General features: G+C 41.1%; 2 protein-coding genes across 2 annotated transcripts in view; both read right to left on the reverse strand.

Moving 5' to 3' along the window:
• The window catches only part of LOC144033067 (C5a anaphylatoxin chemotactic receptor 1-like), a 463,289-nt gene that overhangs the window by 155,251 nt on the left and 280,577 nt on the right, over positions 1-27,461 (reverse strand). The window lies entirely within an intron of this gene.
• rbm7 (RNA binding motif protein 7) lies at positions 758-4,055 on the reverse strand. The gene is made up of 5 exons (XM_077541176.1): positions 3,845-4,055; positions 3,400-3,562; positions 1,844-1,910; positions 1,644-1,737; positions 758-1,373 (listed from the first exon to the last, which is right to left on the reverse strand). The coding sequence occupies exons 1-5, from the start codon at positions 3,935-3,937 to the stop codon at positions 1,209-1,211; spliced, it is 582 nt and encodes a 193-aa protein (XP_077397302.1). The 5' UTR covers positions 3,938-4,055; the 3' UTR covers positions 758-1,208.

The following is a 27,461-nucleotide window of genomic DNA, read 5'->3' on the forward strand; positions in this document are numbered from 1 at the left end:
TTATGGTGGAGTTTAAGTGGATCCAGTAGCTAGTATGCTGTCTAATCTGGCTGCTTGAGAGCAGGAGACGCCAGCCAGATCAAGCAATTAAAGCAGTAATACCACCACATGTGTCACAACAATAATAATAATAATAATAATAATAATGGCCTTCCGCCTGACACCCTGCAGAGGATAAAATTGATTAGAGCACACACAATGGTGTAAATACACTTTTACTTCCACGAGGCTGACGCTTTAATTGCTCCTGCATGCAACTCGGCGGCTTTAAGCACTTTCGGAAGGCTAGATTATGACCTCAGCGTCGCTTGTTATGCGATGCGATCATCACTTTGTTGCCGGGACACCTGGTCACGGATGCAAAGAGAACGATAGCAACATGAGATGCGGCGGATCAAAGCGGTTCCTATTCCAGGAGGATTGTCCCAGAATAGCTGGTCTGCGTCCACGTTGGGGTAACAAGAAACACCTCCACGTAATTGCACGTGGCGAAGCGGACAGAGTGGGTGACAAATCCATGGCAAGCCTCGAAAACATCCTAAATAGAAAGGTCACATGTAGGAGCCGATCATGTGGCTGGGGATACGTTTACCATGGTAATTGGCTTCATTGAAAGGATATGCGTGGCGCCACCTGTAGATTACTTCCTAACCCGCAAGCATATTAGTTACACAGTGGGCCATTTATAGGTGCACATAAAGCCACGCGTCCCCACGGCGTACAATAGTTTGTGCAGGAATGAAACAGGATGCAAATGTTGAGCCAAAGAATCTTTATAATCATGATCACTTTAAAACATATTTATACTCATGATCACTTTAAAACACAACTTTTTGTCTTACAAAGTCAAGATTAAAAAAATAAAAAAAGGGAACATTTTTAACGAGCTGAGAGCTCAATGCTGCACAATAGGTGGTGCTGGTGGATTTTTTATTTTTTTGGAAAATTACCTGACAATTGTACAACTACTCTGAGCACCATTTTTTGTGTGTTAAACAATACAAAAGCCATGCCATTTTCTGTCAACTTAAACAAGAATCAAATTTTTCACATGAGCCAGAAGTGACCTGTGATCTGGGTCACATTAAGTACAAATTTAAAAACATTATGCAAGTAAACAAACAAAAGAAAAAGGTTTAAAATAATCTTTTTTTTTGTACAAAACAACCTGAGCATATGTTGACATGTTCATAAATGAGTCCGTTAGATTAGTAGCGTCTCCACCTACCATCATGGTAACCATGGTTACCGCTCCTGTCATCATAGTGCCTGTTGCGACTTCGGCCATTGTGGTGATGGCCGTCGTAGTGATGGCCGCCGCCTCCCCAGGAATTCTGCTGGTGCTGCATCTGTTGCTGAGACATCATGTTCATCTTGGAATGGGAGAAGGAAAATGAATACACTTTGTATTGGAAGGGGGCATCAACAAAATTCAAGCTGCACTTCATCTTTATGTAGTCTTATTGGTGGGAAATGAAGTTTCATGAAGCACTTTCAATATTTTTTTAATCCTCTAGATGGCACTCTTGGTTTAAAGATAAAGGCTACATCCTTAATCCAAGCGTGCCAACTAGAGTTAAAAAAAAAAAAAGTGCTTCATGAAGCTTCATTTGTCCATCACTATCTACAATAAGAGGGTTTACCATGGCATGCTTCTGCATACTATCAGGGGATGAGAAAGACCTTTGCATTAGAGCTGGAGGAGTGTGTGGAGGAGACACAAACTGTGGTGGGACCCTGCAAGAGCAACACAATCAAATAACTATCCCCTCAACAAGCACACAAAAAAAGTGACATTAAGCAGAAGTGTCGGCCTTAACGAAAGCGACTTCTCCAAGCTCACCTCAGTCCGTGGGGATTAGGAGTACTTGTAGGACTCGAGTTCCCAGGACTGTTGCTGTGGGTGCTGCCTATAAACAACATTACATTATAAGCATGACAAACTGTTATACAGTAATACGAATAGTTCCATATTTTTACAACTAAGTACCACTAAACAACAAGCAACATCACACCATAGACTGGTGTTCTTCACCTTTTTTAAAACCGATTAATTTACTGATTAAGTTGTATATTAATGTAAAAGAAATTGTTTACCATTGCTTTATTTTCATTAAACACGATATAATCAATCTGCTTTCATGAATAATTATAGAAATCAGAATCATTAATGTTGATACTTGATAGTCTGAAATCTGAGGATTTGGACAATTTTAAGTTAATGTCTCTAAAATGAAACCTTGATTGTTAAAATGGTTGTGCATTAATTTGATAATCCATTAGTTGAGGCTTAATCAACTTGTCTGTTTTACAGTACCTTTATTTGATTTGTGGCAACAGTGTTACAGCACTTTGTGTACTTTGCAGGTATAAGCAAGCACCATTACAAGCGAAAGGCCACTTGTACGGCTGTTTTGAAAATATTTTTCTTGAGTGTTTACTACACAATTCTTACTGTGATGGTTTTTTTAAATCACAAGTAATACACACAAAAAAACTCATACAAAAATTAATACTAAAAACTAAAATGAAGCATTTTTGAAAGGAAACAAAATTAACAAAAACTAACAAACTTGTCCTGAAAACTGATTGAAAAGAAAAATTCCTATAACCCTTCTCTGCAAGCACCCAATTATATTCCTGCTTAGACATGCCCTCAAAATATAAAAGTGTGCATTACATGACCAGTATTTGCAGTTACCATATTTACTATTTTTTCAATGGATAGTTTTATTTCCACAGCCAAAGTGTTTTTCATACAAATATTTACAAACCAGGTTATGTTGCTGCGATAGTAGCAGAACTCCGTCAAAAAAATCTAACGCCCTGCTGACAGTGAAATATTTAACATGCACTTGGAAAATACAATGTCAATGGTGACATCACGCTGGCATGGTTGTTTCCATTCAACGAGCAATGGTTAGGAGTTTAGAAATAAAGACGACTTGTGATTGAAACTCATCTATCTACCCTTAGCAGTACAATTAATTATATCCGCCAGAATGTCTTGTTTATGCCTTTATGTGGCACGTAACAACACTTCCGCCTCTTTTCTAAGGGCACTGAATCAATCGCAACTGGATTGCTTTGGTTAGAAGACATTTCACAACCATTTAAATTTAAGAGGTCCTTTTACATCAACTTGGATCAGGTCTGGCAGGACAACTGACCTTAAAACAACAAGAGAAAATTTAGCTCTCTCATATAAATTCGTTTCTTTATTACATTACTATGAGTTCGAGATGTTGCAAAAATTTTCACTTGTCACCTTGAATTCACCTGCTTGGTGAATATTGTAATTTTCCCAATGCATTTTGAAATTGCCCATCGGAGGAATGGGATCACGTTTATTCCATAAATTGTGTCAAAACAAACGGCACTTGCGCAAACGTAACATACCTGTTCGGAATTGCACATGGATCGTTCTACCAAACAGCGACGTCCCGTTTAGGAGCTCCATGGCATACGGCACCGACTCCTCGTGTTTGTATACGGCAAAACCGAAAGTTTTCTGTTTGCCATCTCCGTCTTTTGGAATTTTGGTTTTGATGAGAGGTCCTGCCTGCTGAGAGAGTTTTGTTAATGTTGTGGCTAAATAGCCGATGCTAGCATGTGCAATGCTAACATGAGTTGAAATAAACCGTATTTATTTATTTATGTATTTTTTTTTAATTTATTTTCCAAATTGCACACTTTCATTTCAAGTTTGAAAGCGAACTAACTTTACTGCGATTATATTTAGCGTGGATGTATGTAATGTTAATATTTCGATCAACGGAGTTGTGCTACCAGCTAGCAGTCGCAACCGACTAGCAAAAGCCAGCAGTTGCAAAGATAACATCACCTGTAAGAACAGCTCGAATAAAAGCTCCTCCGTCACTCGTGGATCCAAATTCCTGATAAAAAGCGTCCGGTCCGCTTCTTCTTCGATCCCCATTGTAATGTGTGAAATCTGGCCCGTCTCCGGGAGATGCTAACAAACGTTAGCTTATCAAAAGCTCTGATAAAAACGAAAACTAGGCCCATTACGTCATGTATAATGACGCGTAAGAAGATGCTTTCTCGCTAACTATAGAAACATCATTTTTTTAAGTATGTGTACACTACTGCCACCTTTCGTGCCGGATGATGAATTGGATTGTTAACGCCGAACTGCGTTGAACATGTATTGCCAATTGTTTTTGATTGTCAATAAACGAGTAGGTTATCTAAGACGAATAATGAATTTGTTTGTTTGTTTGTTTATTTATTTTTTTATTTTTTTTTATTTTTTTATTTTTTTATTTTTTTATTTTTTTATTTTTTTATTTCAGACAGCATGACTACCGACAAAATGCCACATAAAAATACATACAGACACAGTAGCCAATATGTTTTTCATATGTTCCAAGGTCTATTTATATGTGAAAGTGTACAATATATTAAGTAGGGTACAGAGATACATTGTTTTTATTTTTCATTTAGTATACTTTACTAGACTATACTATTCATTATGTTGTGATTTTACATATCATTGCAGTCGGGCCTGAAACCTTGTCCTGCCAAAATACTTACGTTTACAGGGAGACGTTAAAGCTGGCATGTTTTTTCAACCATTAGTATATATAACCGGTATAATCAAGTGGCATATTATTATAACATTTATTCCTACTTTTAAACAACGATAAATTGAAGATGTTAAGATTTATACCTCTCATATGTGTGTCTTAATTACAGCATTCAATTAAAAGAAGAGCACATTCCACATGCCCACTATTCCTGCTCCTGTTATCATTTTCACTTCCAATTATTTTGGCAGCCTAGCTGTTGCACACTGATAAGTCACCCCCCCGACTCAGCCTTTTAAACACAGTGGCTGATTCTGTCAGAGGCTCAAGTGCCTGGAACCAAGTGTTCCTGGTGTGTGTGACATCACTTATAGTGGAGGTCACCCAAGTGGCATGAGAAGCTTAGCTTCTCCCAGCATAATTAGATGGGTTTTGGTGTCATCACTACATATTCTTTTAATCCTTTCAAAGTGTAATGATTTTTTTTCCCTTCATGCCTCGGGGACTGCACTGATTTGGCATGATGACGCTCAAGTAAGAGAGATACGGGTTATATATTGACTAAATTCTTAACAATTTAAGCTTAATTGATGAATTATCCAAGTTGGCTGCAAGCTGTTGCCTTCTTGATTTAATATACTTGAAGCCTCTGCGACAAATTGACTGGCTCTATTACGTTTTCACCATCCATCCTGTGGTAATTAAATTGCAATTATGTACAACTTTTTGCAGGCGGCTGCTGTTGATTATTTTCATTTTTTTTTTTTAACCAGGTAGATGAATTTAGAACAAGTTCTTATGAACTAAAGCAAAGACACAGAGACAATTACTTGAAAATGATTAAATTCACTGCCTTTGACAAGTATACTTGTCAATTGTATTTTTTAGAGCGGTGCTAAATGGGGGCGAATCTGAGCATGCTCCACTGTAAATATCAAACTTGGAAACAACTTTACTGATGCCCAACCACCGGTAGATGACATCATTGCCCCATTTTATAGGAAATAAACACAGTTTCAGAGTCCATGGGAGAAATGGCTGTATTTTGGCAAACCTACATTTTTCTGCTGTCAATTATAAAAGAACGGGACGGGACAAAAAGTAGGGAGTCTATTCTGTTATTTGGTAGATTCGGTTTATATATAATTATTGAATGTAATATCACGTGAGTATTGGAAATGTAAAAATTTTCTATAATGACTGGCAGTGAATGAGTTAAAATAATCTATCTATCTATCTATCTATCTATCTATCTATCTATCTATCTATCTATATATATATATATATATATATATATATATATATATATATATATATATATATATATATATATATATATATATATATATACCAAATGTCTTACAGAAATCAGCAGAAAGGCACAAACACAATACACACATTTGGTGTGTTGATAGTTGATAGTTTCTCTTAGCATATTTAAACTGCTGTGAGGATGCAGCGGCAGTAAAATCTGTTGAAAATGCATAAAAAGCAAACTATTGTAGTATGTTGCTGATCTGAATATTTTCATAAGGCAGTGCAACTCCCTGATACATAAACAATGCAATGTGACTTTCTTTTCTCATGTGCTGTATATTTATTGGTTCTCACAAAACTCAAGCACAAGCATCAGTGCAGTAGAACAGTAGATGGCAGCATTGACCCAATGATGTTGTCAGCATGTGGCGGCTTTCGGTGACAAATAGCTGCTATGCACAGAATTTTTGTATGTATATCAGTATATGTGATATAATAATAAATAGATAACCATACATTTTTATTGTATACATTACGACCAGTACTCGTGAAAAAAAAAAAAAAATCACAATTAATCTATTCTTTTTTGTACACTGCACCACTTATTCTTATTAGGGTCACATGATCCTACATTACATCTGACATTGATTGAGAGGCGATCAGCTGATTACCACTCTTGACAGGACACATACATAATAGAAAAAACAACAAATCAGCTCACATTCCCACTTACGGACAATTTAGATCCTTAGCATGTTTTTGAAATGAAATGAAATGAAACCCACTCCACACCAGCAATCTGTGGTACATAGAATATATAATTAATTATATATAATTAAATATGATGATATGTATGATGGTGTTTAATTTATCTTAACACTTCCTTTAAGTGTTAAATGGTGTGTTATCTAATTTGGCGTTTTTCTGCCTGCATATTTATTAATGTACACTACAGATATAAAATAGCATACATGTTTATACTACACATGTATATTTCATACTCTGTCAAAACAGAATTGCCTGAACATACAACTTTGACAAGCTAAGAATCTTGCGTTTAATCAGGGGAAACAAGTGGTGGTCAAGCAGAAGAACAACATTATACTAATTGATAGCGTTCACAGAAACACAATGGAGCTAAATATAGAATAGTGCATCATTAAAACATGAGCACATTTATTTCTGTTTTTATGACTTAAAATATGTATGCTTTTGCTTTAGATTTGGCCCCATTTTTTAATTAATAGTGAAAGAGAGCCATGTTGTTTTTTTATTTATTTTTATTTTTATTTTTTAAATGGGCCATTGCACAAGGGTGAGACAGTGGTCTTCCACTTGCCATCAAAAGGAAGAAAACCTAGAAATAGGCCCATGCCAGATCTGTGTGTAATCCCCATGACTTCACATTACAGCTAATGTAAATAGGTTATACACACATACAGACGCACCCACCCCCGCATACACACGCATACACACTGAGCAATTCCACTTCTGACCCCTGGCCTGGAGCGCTTGGTGAGCCTGTGAAATGATTGACTGGTGGCCAGACACTTACTTGTCCTTGACCGACACCCACCCTTGCTGGTGGCTCCTATCTACCAGGAACCCTGACGTCGCTGTTCTTCCTCTCCATTAATTTATGTGGCATGGGTGGTTATTCTGAACCATTAAATGTATGTGAATATATGTTGGATTCACTTTTAACTCATTCACTCCCAGCCATTTCCACAGAAGCAATTTCCTTCACTTTCCTGTTTTACTGGATTTTCACAGATTTTGCAAGCCCCACAGAATATTGTGTTCTATTGTTATAAAAGCAACCAAAAAAAGATTAAATTCTCTTCTTTCACCAGGAAAAAAAAGTATATTTCTATTTCTATCTGTTTCTGTTTTGCAGCAATATATATATATATATATATATATATATATATATATATATATATATATATATATATATATATATATATATATATATATATATATATATATATTATATTATATATAAGTTTCATCATTATTCAAAAATCTGCTTAGAAGTGTGGGGAAAGCCGGTTGATCTCTTATACTCTGCTACCATCTGCTAGCCGTTTCTGTAATAACTACCATTTCTTCAACCGCTCTTTGCAGTTGAGAGGTTGCATCAAAGCCTTCTGTATGTTCTAGCATTAAAAAACAAAATGTATAAATACGTCTTTGGGACACTTCAAACATTTAAAATAGAACATATTTATACGTTTTTGGGAATAAATTAGTAAACTAAGCCATCGCTTTTTGGCCATACAATTTTACAGAATAACTTGCTTTTCTCATGCAGTGAAAAGCCTTTATAAGTGCATCTTGCAGTAACGTGACAGTGGTATGGGATCATCGACCAGGTTTAAAATTTGGGGGCGGCGCAAGGAGAAAATAATAGCAGTAGTCGATTAGAGCCTCCGTTGCATACTATGTATATACCATCAAACCAAGAATTTCCTCATAATAATTGCCCATATCAAATCTAAAAATTTAAAACTCAATGCCATTACACATCTGTGTTCTGAGTTCATTATTACACTGGCAAGGACTCTCTTCAACATGGGATGAGATATGGGGCTCTATTTTCTTGACCGGCATAAAAACCTGTGAGGCGTGTTAGACCCGATGTTGGTAATTTCGCAGATGAGTGCAGGCCAGTGGATCTGCAAAAGGGGAAGCTGCCTCTCTGTGGGAGTGGTCAAAGATAACTTCAATCATGGCCAATCAAAACGACTCCTTTCATCCCCTTTAAATCCAGAACGTTAGCCTAACCCTAATAGAATCTTGACTTGGCATACGCTGCACCACCGATCGTGTCTATGCCTTCCTCATATCTTGATTGTCCAGTGGAATAATTGTGTTAAGTTTACATCAACATCCTGCTTCAAAATTGTGACTCTGCCAAACACCTCTCCAAAACGCTTCCTTTGCTGTGCCTGTCCAACCAGCTTGGCAGAGACCAGTCTGCCAAACTGGCAAGCAATCCGAAAATCAGAATCTACCACCATGGAGCATGGAACCATGGAGCAGATGCGCTATCAATGAAAAGAGAGCCCTTGCTCTTGGATTGTTCTCACACATCCATTTTAATTATGTCCATAGAATCTTACTCCATGAAAGAGCTATCTTTTATGAAGCATATAGGCTACCGTTTTGGATCTGTACCCATTGCTCATATGGACTTTATATACTTATATCCTGGAAGTTTAAAGATGTGAAACTATTTTGGACTGAGATATGTGCTTCTTTAAAGTTTGTTTTGAATGTGTCTGTCCCATGCTCTGACCCGTGTTATATTATAACACTTCTCTGAATTACTACATGAGAAAGGACATATTTTCTTATAAGCACTGTGATAAGCTCTCTTTTGTGTCAAGTCAACTCAAGTCAAGTTTATATATACTGTTTAGCCCGAAAGGGCAACCCTACTAGACTAAGTGGAATATGGAATATGAGTTAAGCAGCAAAATCCAGCCGCTTTTATCCATCTCAGTGGGCGGCCATTTTGCCACTTGCTGTTGACTGAAGATGACATCAATGCTGCTCAGGTCTCAGGTAACAACCAATCACAGCAGAGCTTCAGAAAACAGGTGAGCTCGTCATTGCCTTAGTCCTGAGCGACTGATGTCATCTTCAGTCGACAGCAAGTATCAAAATGGCCGGCCGCCCCTGCCTTGAGATGGATAAAAATGGCTGGATTTTGCTTTCATAACTCATATTTCCACAATTGTAATACGACATTTAAATGTAGTATTAATCAGAATGTCATGTTTACACTAGTGAGTTCACATATAACATATTATTGTAAATAAATGTTTAAGACTGACTTCCACTTCAATCACAAAAGAGTCTTAAAGGGCTAAATAGGGTAAATAGGGTAGTAGAGAAAAACCTTTATATATCAATTTCTCCACCATCGATAATAACACTACATGTGAAAATTACAGTATGTCCGCCTTCTGCATTTTTGTTATGAAAGGTCTCTCTCTCTCTCTCTCTCTCTCTCTCTCTCTCTCTCTCTCTCTCTCTCTCTCTCTCTCTCTCTCTCTCACACACACACACACACACACACACACACACACACAAGCTGATCACTGGCAGGATGCCACTTCAATTCAGCACTGTGCCACGATATTTGCAATATATGCAGGGATTGTCCAAGTGGCTACATCGTGCTCCACTCATGTGAGCTTGTTATCTCGATATCAGGGCCGCGTGTTGCTGCTAGTTTGACACATAGTGACTTTGTATTCATTTCCAGTGCCGCGCTCACGTATGGCATCTTTTTCCCTTCCGCACACATTCCAAGCAGAAACTCTTGCTACAGTGCTGCATTGCTGAGCAGCAGTGTCCAAAAGAGAGACAGAGAGGTGTGTCTGGCATCGTTCCCCACACCACACACACACACATACAAAAAATACGGTGTCAGCATCCAAATCCCCCTTTGCTTCTATGAGTTAACTAAAGACAGCCACACCCCCACATTCTCCACTCTGCATGCATGGTGACAAATATTAACTTAAGGGGGAGTGAGCGTTGCAATAAAAGTGTCGCCACACCACTTTGCGTATTACCTTGACCCCCTCAAGTGCCTCAAGAAATGGGGTGTCAGCAAATTTCAGATGACCATGATCATCCCTGATTCAGTCCTAGTAAGGAACAGAATATAAATGTTGTTTCGTGGCCATGGAAGGGCAATGACAGTTTCTGAGACCTAATTAAGAGACAGTTCAAAACAGTATAATGCTCATCTCTGTGACGACTCGATTGAGTCGATAAAGAACAGATCCCAAAAAGGCAGGCTCGGAGGAGGAAAACAACCTCGATTTATTCTCTTGGAAAAACCGAAAGCACAAAGCTTGCGCGCAGGCAAGACAACGAAATCTTCAGCGGTGCCCCTGCACACAGGCGAGGGACACGGCAGTAACAAAGGACACTTGCAAAAGGCAAGGAGGAATTGGAAAACACAAAACTCCCGCAAAAGGCAGGGAACACGAATGTAACAAAAAGCGCTTGCAACTGCAAGGAAAACTAACATAACAAAAATCGCTTGCAAACGGCAAGGAGAACTAACGTAACAAAAAACACTTGCTAACAGCAAGGACAAGAAAAACATAACTCACTTGCACCCGGCAAGGACGACACGAAATGTACACGGAATCAATCAACACGAGTATATCAAACAAAAGGCGACGCGGAAACACACACGTGAATACAAGTAAACTAAAGACGACGGCAGATTCAAAAAACTTTTACCAACAGGGAAACGCGGAGAACACTTGGACACGGAGGTGAGCAAATAATAATCCGACAGCTGGCTGTGCTGCTCGGAGTCCTTTTAAAGCCTTGATTGCAAACATGTTGCAGGTGCGGCGCTGGGGAACGCCCTCCTCGTTACTGGCACTGAAAAAAACAAAAGCACAACAGGGCTGAGAACCGAACCATGACAGTACCCCCCCCTTAACGGACGCCCCTTGGCGGACCACCTGGCTTATTTGGGTGTGCAGCATGGAAGGTCTCGAGCAATGACGGGTCCAGGATCCAGGAGCGGGGGATCCACTGGCGCTCCTCAGGTCCGTAGCCCTCCCAGTCCACCAGGTATTGGAAGCCCCGGCCCCTGCACCTTGAGTCCAAAATTTCTTTGACCGTGTAGACCGGGTCCCCATCGACCAACCTGGGAGGAGGCGGAGCTGGTGCGGGAGGATTCAGTGGGCTGGGGGTCACAGGCTTAAGGAGGGAGACGTGGAACACCGGATGCACTTTGAGGGAGGCGGGTAGTCGGAGCTTCACTGTGACAGGATTGATCATGGCAAGAATCTCGAATGGACCAATGAATCGCGGGCCCAACTTCTTGGCGCCTCCGGCCAGCCGCATGTCCCGGGAGGAAAGCCAAACCTTGTCCCCTACCTTGTAGGCTGGCTCAGGTCGCCGCCGGCGATCCGCTAATTCCTTGTTGCGGACCGCCGTTCGGGACAACGCAGCTCGTGTTTCCCGCCATACTTTGTGGGCCCGACGTAGGTGCTGCTGAATCGTGGGCAGTTCGATGGGGCCCTCTTGTGACGGGAACAGGGGTGGCTGGTAACCGTACGCCGCCATGAAGGGTGACCGTCCAGTCGCAGATGATGGCAGAGTATTAGTGGCGTACTCGATCCATGACAGGTGCGTAGACCAGGATTCGGGGTTGTGTAGGCAAACACATCGGAGGGCGGCCTCCAGGTCCTGATTGGCCCTCTCTGTCTGGCCATTTGTCTGTGGGTGATACCCTGACGACAAGCTTGCTGTGGCTCCAAGCAGCTTACAAAACTTTCGCCAGACCTGGGAGATGAACTGCGGTCCCCGGTCTGAGACCAAGTCCACTGGTAGTCCATGAAGCTTGAACACATGACGGATGAGCAGTTGTGCCGTCTCCCAGGAGGACGGCAGCTTGGAAAGAGCGACAAAGTGAGTTAGTTTGGAGAACCGGTCTACCACAGTCATAATTACCGTATTTCCTCGTGAACTAGGGAGGCCAGTGATGAAGTCCAGGGCAACGTGGGACCACGGCCGCAAAGGGATGGGTAGAGGCCGCAGTAGTCCCACCGGCGGCTGGTGGGAAGATTTCCCGCATGCACAAGCGGTGCAGGCCTTGACAAACTCTTTGATGTCCTTTCGCATCTCCGGCCACCAGAACCGTTGGCCGATGAGGGCGAGAGTTCTGTGAATTCCCGGATGACAGGCGATTCTCGAGTTGTGCCCCCACTGCAGGACCTCCGCCCGCAATGGGTCAGGAACAAACAATCTCTCGGCTGGGCAGCCATCCGGGATTGTGATTCCCTCCAGTGCCTCCGTGACTCTCTTCTCCACCTCCCAGCGCACTGCGCCCACAAAACAATGTTCCGGTAGAACTGGTTCCGACCCAGTCTCGGAGGAAGCCACGTCATGCATTCGAGAAAGAGCATCTGGCTTCTGGTTCCGGGACCCCTGGCGGTAGTCCACGACAAAGTTGAATCGAGTGAAGAGTAGGGCCCAGCGTGCCTGTCGGGAGTTGAGTCTCTTAGCTGACCGGAGGTACGCCAAGTTCTTGTGATCCGTCAGAACTTGGAAGGGTTCCTTGGCGCCCTCCAGCCAGTGTCTCCATTCCTGAAGTGCCAGGACTATCGCCAGCAGCTCCCGATTCCCCACGTCGTAGTTGCTTTCAGCCGGACTCAGTCGCCTGGAGAAGAAGGCGCAGGGGTGGAGCTTCCCGTCCTCTGGCGACCGCTGGGACAGGACCGCCCCCACTCCTGAATCCGACGCGTCAACCTCGACCACAAAAGGGACATCTGTGTTAGGGTGGATCAAAACTGGTGGGTTTATAAATAATTGCTTTAGTTCAGAGAAGGCCTCTTCGGCGCTTGGTGTCCACCTAAACGGGACTTTACTCGATGTTAATCTGGTAAGTGGGGCTGCCCGTAAACTATAATTTCTAATAAATCGACGATAAAAGTTGGCAAAACCCAAAAACTTTTGCAGCTGTTTACGAGTCTTGGGACTTGGCCACTCGACCACGGCCTGTGTTTTAATCGGGTCTGCTCGCAGTTGTCCCCCCTCAATAATAAAACCCAGAAATTGAACGGACTTGGAATGAAATTCACATTTCTCAGCCTTGACGTAAAGTCGGTTCTCCAAAAGGCGCTGGAGAACCAGGCGAACATGTTGTCGGTGCTCGTGCTCGTCGCGCGAGAAGATTAAGATGTCGTCTAAATAAACAAAACAAAACACATTCAACATGTCCCGGAGGACATCGTTAATCAAACACTGGAACACCGCTGGAGCATTCGTTAACCCGAACGGCATGACGCAATATTCAAAGTGTCCAAGGGGAGTTTTGAATGCGGTCTTCCATTCATCTCCTTCTCGTATACGAATTAAATGGTACGCACTTCGCAAATCTAACTTAGAAAAGATTCTAGCGGATTGTAACGGAGCGAAGGCAGAGTCCAACAGCGGAAGCGGGTATTTATTCTTAACGGTAATATCATTCAATCCCCGATAGTCTACACAGGGACGAAGGGTCTTATCCTTCTTCTCAATAAAGAAGAACCCCGCCCCCACAGGTGATTTTGACGGACGTATCTGACCGTTGGCCAGCGAACTTGAGATATATTCCCGGAGGGCTTCTTGTTCAGGCTGGGATACCTGGTACAAGCGTGAACTCGGTAGTGGCGCATTGGGAATCAGCTCAATCGCACAATCGTATGGTCTATGGGGCGGCAACGCCTGGGCACGGTCCTTACTAAACACCTTTCCTAAATCATGATACTCCTCCGGGACCTGATCAAGGCAAATCGCTTCGGGAACAGGAGCTACGGGCACGGTGGTTGTCCCTTCTGCCGACCTCAAACAATGGGCGTGGCAGAAGGGACTCCAGTTTTCTAACGCGGGCTGATCCCAGTCGATATCAGGATTATGGGTCTTTAGCCACGGAAGCCCCAATACTAGGGGAGCAGCACTGGATGGCATAACGAAAAAGCTCCTTCTCTCAACATGATTCCCCGAAAGCCTCAAAGTAAGTGGTCCGGTAACATGTCGGACCTGCGCCAATAACCGCCCATCGAGGTCGAAAACCTCCTTAACCTTCTCTAATGGTTCCATCGGACTCCCTAACGCCTCGACCACACACGGGTCGACGAAGCAATCATCGGCCCCCGAATCTATGAGTGCCTTAATTTTAAGATTCATACCGCCATCGGACAACTCCCCTGTCAATTCTAACCGTTGAACCTCACAGCTAGTCCTACTCGCAAGGCTAGGTTCGGTTCCCCCCGGCAAGTGCTTACCCTGGTTCGAGTCAATTCCAGACTCCTGGGTCTCCTTGGCCCGACCCCCCAGTCGGGTGGTTGGTCGCGTCCGACGTTGTGGTTTCGCCGGGCAGGAAGCCACCCGATGCCCTGGTTGACCGCAGTAGAGACAGGCTCCCGTGAGCCATCGACGGCGACGCTCCTCGGGATGCAGGCGTCCACCTCCGACCGGCATGAGCTCAACCGTGTGAGCTGGGGCGCCCGGGAGGGAACGTGCTTCTGCGTCGTCGACGAGGCTGAGTCCAGTCATGCGGTGGTTGACGGATGGCCCATGCCGCTCACAGACACGCTCTCGGTGCCGTTCACGTAAGCGGTTGTCCAACCGAATGGTGAGTTCAATAAGTCCCTCGAGAGAGTTCGTATCGTCACGGACCGCCAACTCATCTTTAAGTACAGTGTTCAATCCACGACGAAAGATGCTTCGCAAAGCACAGTCATCAAATCCGCTTTCCGCGGCCAGAATTCGAAACGCGATCGAGTAGTCCGCGACTGATCTTTCTCCTTGCACTAAGTCTAACAACCGACCTCCGGCCTCCTTCCCCCTGACTGGATGGTCGAACACACGTTGAAATTCTGAAACAAAAGTCGGGAAGGAGGACCGGAGGTCTGGTCGTGAGTTGCTCACCACCATCGCCCAGGTAGCGGCTTGACCAGACAGGAGGCTCATAATGAAAGCAATCTTAGATTGATCACGAGCGTAGGTGTACGGTTGCTGATCGAAAATAAGCGAACATTGATGCAAGAACTGACCGCAACCACCCGGCTGTCCATCATAGCGCGACGGATGGGGCAAAACGGGTTCCCTATGAGCTGCTGGGGGTGCCAACGTGGCTGAGTCCGTTCGCGGAAATTCCGAGTTTAGCACTCGGCGGGAACCGAGCTGCTCGAGCCTCGCGAACATCTCCTCGCACCGGTGAGCAAGCCTGCCTACCACATCTTGGAGTCCCACCAAGGTGGTCTCAGTTTGCCCAACCCGTTGCCCCTGGCTGGCCAACGCCCGTCTCACCTTCTCCGAGTCTGCGGGATCCATGGTCGGATTATTCTGTGACGACTCGATTGAGTCGATAAAGAACAGATCCCAAAAAGGCAGGCTCGGAGGAGGAAAACAACCTCGATTTATTCTCTTGGAAAAACCGAAAGCACAAAGCTTGCGCGCAGGCAAGACAACGAAATCTTCAGCGGTGCCCCTGCACACAGGCGAGGGACACGGCAGTAACAAAGGACACTTGCAAAAGGCAAGGAGGAATTGGAAAACACAAAACTCCCGCAAAAGGCAGGGAACACGAATGTAACAAAAAGCGCTTGCAACTGCAAGGAAAACTAACATAACAAAAATCGCTTGCAAACGGCAAGGAGAACTAACGTAACAAAAAACACTTGCTAACAGCAAGGACAAGAAAAACATAACTCACTTGCACCCGGCAAGGACGACACGAAATGTACACGGAATCAATCAACACGAGTATATCAAACAAAAGGCGACGCGGAAACACACACGTGAATACAAGTAAACTAAAGACGACGGCAGATTCAAAAAACTTTTACCAACAGGGAAACGCGGAGAACACTTGGACACGGAGGTGAGCAAATAATAATCCGACAGCTGGCTGTGCTGCTCGGAGTCCTTTTAAAGCCTTGATTGCAAACATGTTGCAGGTGCGGCGCTGGGGAACGCCCTCCTCGTTACTGGCACTGAAAAAAACAAAAGCACAACAGGGCTGAGAACCGAACCATGACAATCTCATCACAAATCTCTAATCTCTTATTGAATGTCCCCTTTTCGGCTCTTTTCTTTATTGACTGCCCTCTTTCTTGTGGCTGTATTTTTAAACAGCCCAAACACCTCTTTGTCAAAACCTTGCCTTTTTCTAGCTAGGAGGAAAGTAAGCTTTGTCCCCCCCCTCCTCACTTTGTTATAATCAACAGTGGAGTGCTCCATATTCCTTCTGCTGAGCAGAACAGGCCCGCAGAGACAGCCAAGACTGCCGCTCATAACCTATAACTCAGCTCAACCCCAGAAGAAGAACACACTTCCCTTTGAAGCTTTTCATCACTATGGTAATCAGCTGATCACAGGATGTTGTGCCAATTCCTCCAGATGCAAATATTTGCTTCACTTGCAGAGAAACCTCTCTACTAACTTGCATCTCCAGCTCGGTCTTACAATCTAACTACTCACAATGAAAAAAATATTAAAAGAGACATCTGTGCTTACCTACATTGCCAAGCACTAAAACCGATGCAAATTTGTGTGAGTTCGTGGAAAACAGGAGCATAAATATGGCACTTATGTAGGCTATGTAATACATTCTGCCAAACTGGAAAGCTAGAAATTTCAGACTAAAGCACACATGACAACGATCAGACTGAATTAGAGTATCTTTCTTCTATTCCAGGCAGAAAAGGTCAGATAGAAGTCTGTGAATGATTATTCTGTGCGATGTGAGTTCGACTGACTCATGGACTTTGTGACTGTAAAGTATAACAATAGCCAATTAAGAAGTGATACACAGCTCACACTCTTATATGAAAGAGCAACTGGTTGTGTTATGTTTGTAGAATGTGGTTTCCAAGACATAATGGCAAACATAATAGTTTGCCACTGCAATGTATATAAGCTAACAGTTAGCCTAGCTGTTTCTATTTCTTCTCCTCCTTATATTTATTATTTTTGACATAGAAATAAGGGTTGAAATACACCAATTTGTCATGTCATCTGTTTAAAGTTCAACAGAACATCTGTCTTGAATTTATGATGAGGATTGTATTAGTATATATGGTATATTTCCCTTGCATTATCGATTTCTCTTTAGGTCCCACCATCTTACACAATCTCTGAATGTAGAAACTCTGCCATCATTGCTTCGTCTTAAGTCAAAGTCAGTGAAAGAGCAATTGAAAATTGTAGCCAGTCATCTAACTCTCACCAAGAGATTTTCTTGAGATATCATTAAATTGATATGTAACATGACTTTTCATTTTCTTCTAGCACACCACGTTACAGTTGGCTGCTCCACTAGATTAAAGGCGTGAACCACTGATTCTATCAAAAAGAGAGCTTGTATCAACATGCCTATACCAGCTGCTGCACATTGCACCCAAGGACATCATATTCTACCAGTCTCTCAACCATTTATTGGCAGAACGTCTACATAAATTTGACTGGCGGACGTTGAAGCCCTATGAAATATTCATTTTATATTCTCTGTCTGGTCATCTACAAGTGTGTGTGTGTGTGTGTGGGGGGGGGGGGGGGGGGGGTGTCAGGGTCCTGTTTCACTGGCTACAAAAAGTTGAAGTTCATACATAATCCATCAGATACTGTCGATGGAATACTGAGCAGAAAGGATATTGATAGTATTGACGTGATGCGGCGAGGGCAAATGACGAGAAAGTCACATTGAAACGCAGCCGACTCGGTTATCAAATAGGATCATTCATTTATTCATTATTGAGGAAAACCAAGCGGGCGTTTGGATATAGGGACTTAATAACCAGTCATTACATTTTCATGCTTATCATATTTCATATTGATACTGTTAATAAAAACATTGCACTCTAACAGCGACTTATGCGAGGGTGTGTGAAAAGGTGATAAATTAGCAAATTCCCACTGTGTTTTCTCACAAAGTGACAGCACCATAACTACACTTGGATGATTCACCAAGGTTACTTTGTGGTTTGATGCTTTCTATTTAAAATGTGTCGGAAAGTAAATAAATTATGTACATGAGCCTGTGCGAGTTGCCCGGAGTACAAGAGAGAAAATGTTGTTGCTTGTAATTATGCGGGCAGATATACATAGGAATTGGACAAGCGATGCTATAAATCACATCGCTGTGCAAAGCGTGTGGCTGTAATAACAACACATGCTTCCCCTTTATGGCACTGCATTCTCTTCTTACAGCCAGGGTATTGCGGGCATATCATATTGTCGGAGTGTATGCAAAAAGGTGATCTATTGTTTTGCTTTTTGTGTTTTCAAAAGAGATGGCACCGAGTCGTAAAGTACAGCATGCGTGTACATCATCTGTGACGAAAGAAAAACATAAAATGCCAGGAAAAAGAATGAAAGAGAAGATTTTAATAATGAAGGACTAATCCCAAATCGATTATTCTTCTATATTTTCATTAGTCTTGCCAAGAGCGTGTCAAGCTCAGGCATTTGATGGAAATACTGAACCCCACTAAAGCAAAAGCTGAACAATAAACAATTTTTATAATGATGTATGACTTCATTAATATACCACATCTGAAGAGGCTTCAGAAGGTTTGAGCAATTCCCATTTTAGGAATATGGCTTTTATTTTACTTGTCCCCCCCCCCATACACACACACACACACTTAATTTCATTATGATGCTGCACAAAGATGATCACGCTGTTTGGAAGGACCAAAAGACCACCAACAAGTAAATCAATATTGCCATTCATTTCTCATACAACAAACAGCTCAGTGACTGAAAAACAGTCTAATCACTAGGGGTGTGAATTGCCTAGTACCTGACGATTCGATTCGCATCACGATTCATAGGTCACGATTCGATTCGATACCGATTAATCCCGATACAAATTCATAATTTGATTGTTGTGATTTTTTTAAATTCAAATTTAGAAAATACTAATCAGTAAACTTGTACAGTGTAAGATTTGTATGAAAATGTATTATTTATTTATATGAAAGTACAGTTGTATACAGGTTGTAATCTGTTTCATGTTTGAACAGCATTGAAATAAAATATTAAGGCTAAATGTCCCATTAATATAACATTCTTTCATGCTTAAGGTGAAGACATTTTGGTGAATATTTTTCCATCAAAAATGGATGTTTAAAAATCGATTCGGCCGCCTATTGAATCGATTCGAGAATTGCGCGATGTAATATCGCGATATATTGCCGAATCGATTTTTTTAACACCCCTACTAATCACCATTTCATTATTAATACCTTAAAATTAAAAAAATATTGCTAAGAATCATAAAGTGAAAACATCCTGCTAGGTGTGTTTGGAATGTCAAGAACCTTTATATCACATATGAAAATATAAGTTTAATAGGAAGTTTGTACAAAAGGATCGCGGCGTAGGCACATCGCATATTAGGGCATATCTTTTGGCTATTCAGATATGTGGCCACACTTGTCGGTACCATCTAAATGCAAAGCATGTCTCACCGACACTACCAGAACTGTTAGCGCTAGCAGTCCCAAGCTCTTGCTTGATATTATCTTTATTTTCTTCTTGTAATAGTCTTTGACTTTTCCACCCAGGGCAGTCTTGCATGCCTGCAGAAATTCATATTATGTTATTATTCATTTCAGTTTTACTAATGAGAGTCACTTTTTCACCATGCCCAAAGGCATACTTGTTGGGATAGTATAGTTCATCACTTGGTTAAATATCCATCCATCCATCCATTTTCTTGACCGCTTATTCCTCACAAGGGTCGCGGGGGCTGCTGGAGCCTATCTCAGCTGGCTCTGGGCAGTAGGCGGGGGACACCCTGGACTGGTTGCCAACCAATCGCAGGGCATGGTTAAATATTAAATAGGTATTTAAGTCTAATTTGCACCAGCTGATGTCTCAATGACAAGATTTGGTATTTTGGTTTTATGCAAATTAGCCATTTTAAAGGGTTCCTGTAGGTGTGATTTCAGTGTGAGATTTTACAGAATGAATAGTTTGTTGTCCACCAGAGTTGATGCTATTGTGTTTTTAATTCAAACATCATCATTGCACTTTTGAAGTGTTACATTTAACCTTGTAGATGTTTAATACTGTCAGCTGTGCTGTGAAGAAAAAGTGAGAAAGGTAATGCTCTAATTCCGTACTGAAAGAACATGACACAAGTGTGGGCTCAATGACGATGCATACTGTATGTGTCTTTACTATTAGGACTACAAATTGGGTAATCAATCCTGTATTGCCTTTGCACACATTACATGATTAGATGATGTGCCGTCATTCAGCTACCTTCTCTACCGGGTACATATGACCTATCAAAATTATTATGATGTTGTTAGATTTTACACATATGATCCAGGTGGAAGGCGGTCTCCAAGTGCCTACTTCACAGACCCGTGATCTTCCTACACAACTTTATATCATTTGCCCGTACATGCCTGCGTGCAGTTCTTTATACATGTACTTTATATGCTTCGACCTACTGCAGGACCCGAGCAAATCAGTTATTTGTCATGTATAGGATTAACTGTGCCTCTTTTGTGCACATTTAAAGGTAATGAGAGCATCCGTTGAAAGGCAACATTTGTTTTAAAATGTATCATGCTGCGTCTGGTTGCACAGGTCTGCAAAAATACCAACACTTAGTCCATCCCTCACCTGCATAGATTTAGAATACACCTCGAGTCAGATTTGTACTCAACAAAAATAGAGCTCATTTTGTTCCAGTTCACATCACTGCTATAAATAATGGCACGGATGACACACAACCACATTCATATAATATTTTTTATTTTTAAAAAAAAAGATGATTGGCCATTGACTACTTTGCTGCGGGGCACAGCTATTAGCAATAGTGTGGCAGCACTGACAGTAGACCAGCGACAAGTCTTGCTCCAAGCGGTGCCCAAATCTTAATGAGCGACTTGGTGTCAGCAGTTGGTAATTGTCATTTTATCAGCGACATGTCCTTTGTGTTGTTCATGTCATTAACTCGACATCCTCTCACAAATGTGAGAGCATCATTATCGTCATCACTCCACTTATTTTCATTCATTATACATCTGTGAGAAAAGGCTAGGATGCAGCACGCTTATCAAGAATATCTTTCCAAGTTTAATGTGTTTTGAATTGGTAGTGTGTATCTATGCCACACAGAGGTGAATGTAATATATAGGCTACATAAGTGTTACAATTTATTCCATTGGTTTGTATGAATTAATGATGCTCCCTTTATCCCCAAGATGGACTTCTACTACAGCAGCGAACAAGTTAAAAGCTCCCATGCAGAGGTATTTTTAAAGCTGCCGCTGTTCTCTCTTGCTCTGCTCTGTCTCGCTCCAGCTTCAACTCCCCGATGCATGTTCCACAGCAGAGTGGCAAGCAACCTCCTTTACTTTCCGCTCTGAAGGCACGCAGCAAAGTTTTGCTCCAACAACAAGACCTCCCCAAGGATTTTCCTCTGGGGAGAAAGGCGAAGGGAAAGGACTGTCATTTTACCTGAAATGGTTGCACGCCCCCAAGCAAACATCCAACAGCAAAGCCACAGCACAGGAAACCAATGACACATGAATAAATTGAGAAATGGAAATGCATCGAAACATGCATATGCACACGCTTACCCATGCATGGCCGCACACACAAAAAAAGTTCAAGGGCACTGAATAGAGTTATTTTGCACACAAAAAAAAAGAGAGAAAACTTTGGCTATGATTCTTAAGTACAAAGAAGTAGTTGGGTCATGCTGGGTAATAAAATTGGGCAATAACTTTGTCATGATTTTTCTCTATCACTTTGGAATCAAGAAAACCAACCCTTTACGTACAATGGCATTAATCTTGATGGGGAAAAAAAAAGTCTGCCATTAATTTGCCATGTATATAAATTTCTGAATGTGGGAGGAAGGTACCCGTTAAATTGAATTAGTATTAAAAAAAAAAAAGAAAAAAAAAAAAGTGTGACCTGAATATGTAGTTCTGAATGTATAGTTTACTTGTAACCATGTCTACGAATCCTTATATCCAAGATACTGAACTCCCAATTGCTGATGCTGCATCATCAGGAGGTAAATGAGTAGTCACAGTGTTTTGATAGGATTTTAATGAGGACAAGTGCAATAGAAATGAAGTACCATTTGACTGTACAGTTAACCAGGGGCAACAGGTTTGCAGAAATTGAACAAGCTGTTTTGTCAAAAACATGAAGTGATGTGCAGTCATTGAATTACAGAAAAGAGAGAAGGAAGAACTCTCTATTCAGCCCCAGCTTGCCAAATTAAGTACAAATTAACCCCTCTGATCGTGCACAAACAAATCTCCCAATGAGTTGAGAGCGTCAATCAGACTCATTAAGAAATCCTTCTGTGTACGGACTGCAAGAGTGAATGAGAGAAAGTGTGAAGGGGGTACAGTTCTCCCTCATCATTCCTCTCCACCTGCCATAAATCACCCTTATCCAATTATGATAAAGTCAGCAGCCTAGATTATAAGCTCTTTTTTTTTTTTTTTTGCACAGGCGGGCTAAAACTCATTCTAAAAGACGTATCCTACAATGAATGAGAGGGAGATTTCATTTGAGCTTCACCGGCGCATATCCTTTTAATTAATGGGGCTTGCTTGAGTGAGAGATCGGTGCGGGTATTTAAAATGTTAAATGGTTTTTCGGATTCTCTCCCTCTTGCTTTGCACACTCGCAGCACTGCTGACACACACAGTGAGCGCATGTGTGCACGCTGTCATCCTCGCACTATATGACATCTGTGATTAATTTTGCCTTTGCTGAAAGCAGGGATTCAAGTGTGAATGTAGTATGTGTGCACGACCGAGACGTGACAGCATTGTAATGATAGACTGATGCTTAATGTCATCTGCAATCTGGTATATGTTCATCTTTTAACGTTTTGCCATCACACTAGTCACAATGGTACTTGCACAAGAAGTATAACAAAACATAACTAAAACTAATTCAACTTTCCCTCCCTTTTGAACAGAGCTGTTGTCCACTGTATGTTACTGTATTCTTTTATTATCCTTACATGGCCATTATTTAATGAAATGGGGTTTTTTTCTTATCCACTGTGCTTATCCACTTTTTTTTTTTTTTTTTGTGGGGTGAGGTGGGTTGTTGAGACCGTGGAGGCCTCTGTGTACAGCCGTATTAATAAAATTATGGTGGCTAGTGTAGTTGCACTCTGAAAACAGTTGGGTCAAAATTAACCCATTTTTTGGGGGGTTATTCAACTAACCCAAAAAGTTATTCAATTAATTAACACAAAACGTTGGGCCAAATGAATAACCCACAAAACAACCAGGCCCTTGTGGGTTATTAATTTAATTTGACCCAACTTTTTCGGTTAAATAACTCAAAAAGTTGGGTCGATTCATTTTTGACCCAATTCAACTGGGATATTCAATTAACTCCCCTAAAAAAAAAAAGGTGGGTTTAAATAAGTAACCCACAAATAGCTCAAAAAATGTATTTAGTTTGACCCAGCTTTTTTGGGGTAAAGATTTAAATGGGTGGGTTGGTTCATTTTCGACCCAATTCTATTGGTTTATTCAATTAACCCAAAAAGTAGGGTCAAATGAATCAGCACTTTAATTTTTGTGGGTTTTTCTGTGGGTAATTAATTTAATTTGGGTTGAATAACTCAAAAAGTCAGTCCATTTTTGCCCCAATCTGGGTTATTTTTGACCCAAGTGTTTTTTTAACTATGCATTATTAGAATCATGATTTAAATAGGAGAAGCTTTTCAACGTATACTCAGAGAGATTCCATGTGGAAAAAAATGTGAATGTGTTAAAATCATCATGGTCACCATTTTTACCCATTCGTACATGCTGATGTCGTTCATGTTGAAACGGTGTAAAATGCAAGGGAAAAAAAGTATTAGGACTAGTCACAGTAACGTGCTATGTTGCAAGAAATAGTGCAGATATGCCCTTTATCAGTGATTTGATTGATATAGATGACAAGGTGGCAAATTAAAGGAAATAACTTCAATAAACTAAAGAAAATATATTAAGAATGAACAATTTCACATCCCTTATGTGGAGACAGACTCATAAAGTGAACAGAAAGATGCAGTGAAGGTTTTTTGGCAGCTTTATCCCCTTTGCCAATTTATAGGTACACCTAGATATCACCACGGCAGTATAATACAACATCTCCACAATAAATTAATCTTTTATTATAACTCTCATGGCTTGTATGATCTGTTTTTGAGAGCGGCTGATTTATTCATTTGTAATTTTGCAGGCTTGTGCTTCTCATGGAAGTGCTACATCCACATATATGTATGTAGGCATTTTTTTTTTTAATCTGTCAACATGAAACTATTCAAAGGCTGCCGAGGCAACAGGTGGTGCTCAAAGCCCCAACTATGAGACTATTTAAGACTCATACGAAGACTGAATATAGTCATTGGTAGATGGATACACAAATATTCATCCATTCATCAGTTTTCTGTACAGCTTGTCTTTATTATAGGCTCCTGGTTAAGCTGGGGCTCAGCTGACTTTGAGGCGATGGACAGTCATTACAAACATTCACCTTGATATTCACACCTTTGGACAAGTTAGACTCTTCAGTTTACCTTGCATGTTTCTTTTTCTTTTAACTTCAAATTATTATTATTATTATTATTATTATTATTATTATTATTATTATTATTATTATTATTATTATTATTATTATTATTAGCCTGATGAAAAACATTTCTAGTATGAAGTAATTTCTACAGCTGTCTAATCTTAGAAACAAAACCCCATAGTGTAACTGTGATGTAAACTAAACGGGAAAATTCTGGGCCAATTCCAGATTGTTTACCCTGCCAACCCTCTCAATCCATTCCTCTCCAGTGTGCTCCACATGGCCCACCCTACCCTCTGCCCACCTCCTTCTCTCCCTCATGAAAACCAATGGTCCCTTGGGCTACCATTTGTGAAATCATGTCTGCCCTCACAGCTCTGCTCAACTGTCACATCGCATCTCGCACATGCAGACAGTTGCTAACAGTGTTGGGGCTTTTTTCATACTTGATAGACCCAATGTCCATCGCCCATTGTGCACACATGCAACCTGCTCGTTGCATCTTGTACCATCAACCACTGGCAGTTTCCATCTTTCTTTTACTAGGATCATGAAGGCCTTAAACTCAATATTATAGACTGAGCATATCACATTTCCAAGCTTGTTGTAAATATACTTAATATATCTTTTGACATTAGTGTGATTCATACCAGTCAATCTCATCTTAAATGTGAAATCCCATATTTTACTAGTAAATCATAAATACATTTATATCCAATTGTCTTGACAAACCACCTAAAGAGAGAGAAGCTCTGAAACATTTAATCATAAACCTTGGGGATCTGTGTTTTTAATGGAAGGTAAAATTTAGGGCAGGATACAGAAGAATGAGCCAAGCTCGGGGAAAAAGAGCGTTTCATAAGAGCTGGCCAAATGCATTGTGAGCGTGCAATGCAGGGACAAGAGGCCTCGTGGGATAAGGCTAAGTGGAAGATGACGGATAGAGAATGTTGGGGAAAAAAATAACAAAAGATAAAATGAAGAGAAAAATTATCAAAAGGGGGAACTTCAAGAACTACTTTTGTGCCATTCTTCTATCTGACAACCAAAATCTCAGGTGTGGAACAGGTGTGTTGTTGTTTACTACAAGTGAAGAATGACTTTTGGCAGTTAAAGGCCCATTACAGAAGCAGAGAGACAACACACTATGACAGAAGGATGGAGAGACTTCAAACGCGAGCTGTGGGCTTGAGACTGTCAAATCAATAACACCTCAGTGTGCACCTCTGCCATATCCACTCCATTGCATGCATGAAAGGACTCTTCGCATACAGAAAAAATACACGTCAGCAAAAGTTAAGTGACACTTCATTAGGTACACCTACACTAAGATAAAATACAAGAATACAAACTACATTTTTTTTTCTTTTCTTTTCAGACTTGCATAATACAAATAAAACACTGCGTTTTAATTTGTTTTTACTTTTATCAACAGTGTAATCTTTTCCAAGAGAGATGCAGTGAGTCATATACGGTTACAGTAGAGTATCCATCAATGAAAAAACTTGAAATCGATGCACAATGTCGGTTCATGCAAAAGTTTGGCAGTGTATACATGCATTTGGATAGTTTCTGATTTTAGTTGCATTATTAGAGACACCAGAACACCGTTTACCATTTACCACATTGTAGAAAATATAAGCACCATAGTCAAAATGTGGTCTCATTTCGACCGAGGTTACATGGGGTCATGGCTGTCCATATAATTCTAACCACTGTGAAGAACCGTCCAGACATAGTCAACCACTGAAGCGCTAAGCATATATTTTGGCCTCTTGCTGAAATAAATATTTGCTGACAGTCCTTTCCCAAAACCCCTTCCTCACAGATTGTCCTGGGCGTATTTTTGTACCACGTCAAGAGACGGCTTCTGCCCTTCAATCAAACAGATTTAACCTACCAAAATACGGACCTGCACATGTCTGAGTGTCATGTTAGATTTTTGTAACACTATTCTGCCCCGCTGTTATAAGCAAAGTTGAGCATGAATGGAAAAGTTAAACAAGAGTGTAGCATCTCTGCTTCAGTCATGTTATTATCAAACGGTATTGAACTTAGCCAAGCTGAAAAAAAAAAAAAATACAGACACAAAAACCCAAAATGTAAGTTCTGCAATTTCATGCAAGACTGCCTTGCATTATTGTGGTGTATTCAAAAGCTTTAGTGGTCTGAATGGCGGTTATTGCTCCTTCTCTGGTGTGCTGCACAGGTGCTCATCTTGCTATGTGCATGCCAGTTGTAATGTAGGCTAGACTGGGTCTTGTGCAAAGGGGGTGAAAAAGACGATATTTTGGGGGGAACAACAACCTTTTTTCTATTAGATTTAGCTCCTGAGAATTTAGAAAATATTCAATTTCAGACATTTTGCATAATAATCAAGTAATTTTGTTAGCAATAGGCTACCTCAATTTTCCATGTTTATTTGTTTTGATTGTAAAATAGAGTCCCTACTTCCTCCATGTATAAAATGTGTAAACTTGTATTGAAAGAATGGAGTCGCTCTCATTCACTTAACCCATTTTGACCGGGCGCGTATTTCCGCATTTCTACCTT

This window comes from Festucalex cinctus, chromosome 13, assembly GCF_051991245.1.
Source record: "Festucalex cinctus isolate MCC-2025b chromosome 13, RoL_Fcin_1.0, whole genome shotgun sequence".
Classification (NCBI taxonomy): domain Eukaryota; kingdom Metazoa; phylum Chordata; class Actinopteri; order Syngnathiformes; family Syngnathidae; genus Festucalex; species Festucalex cinctus.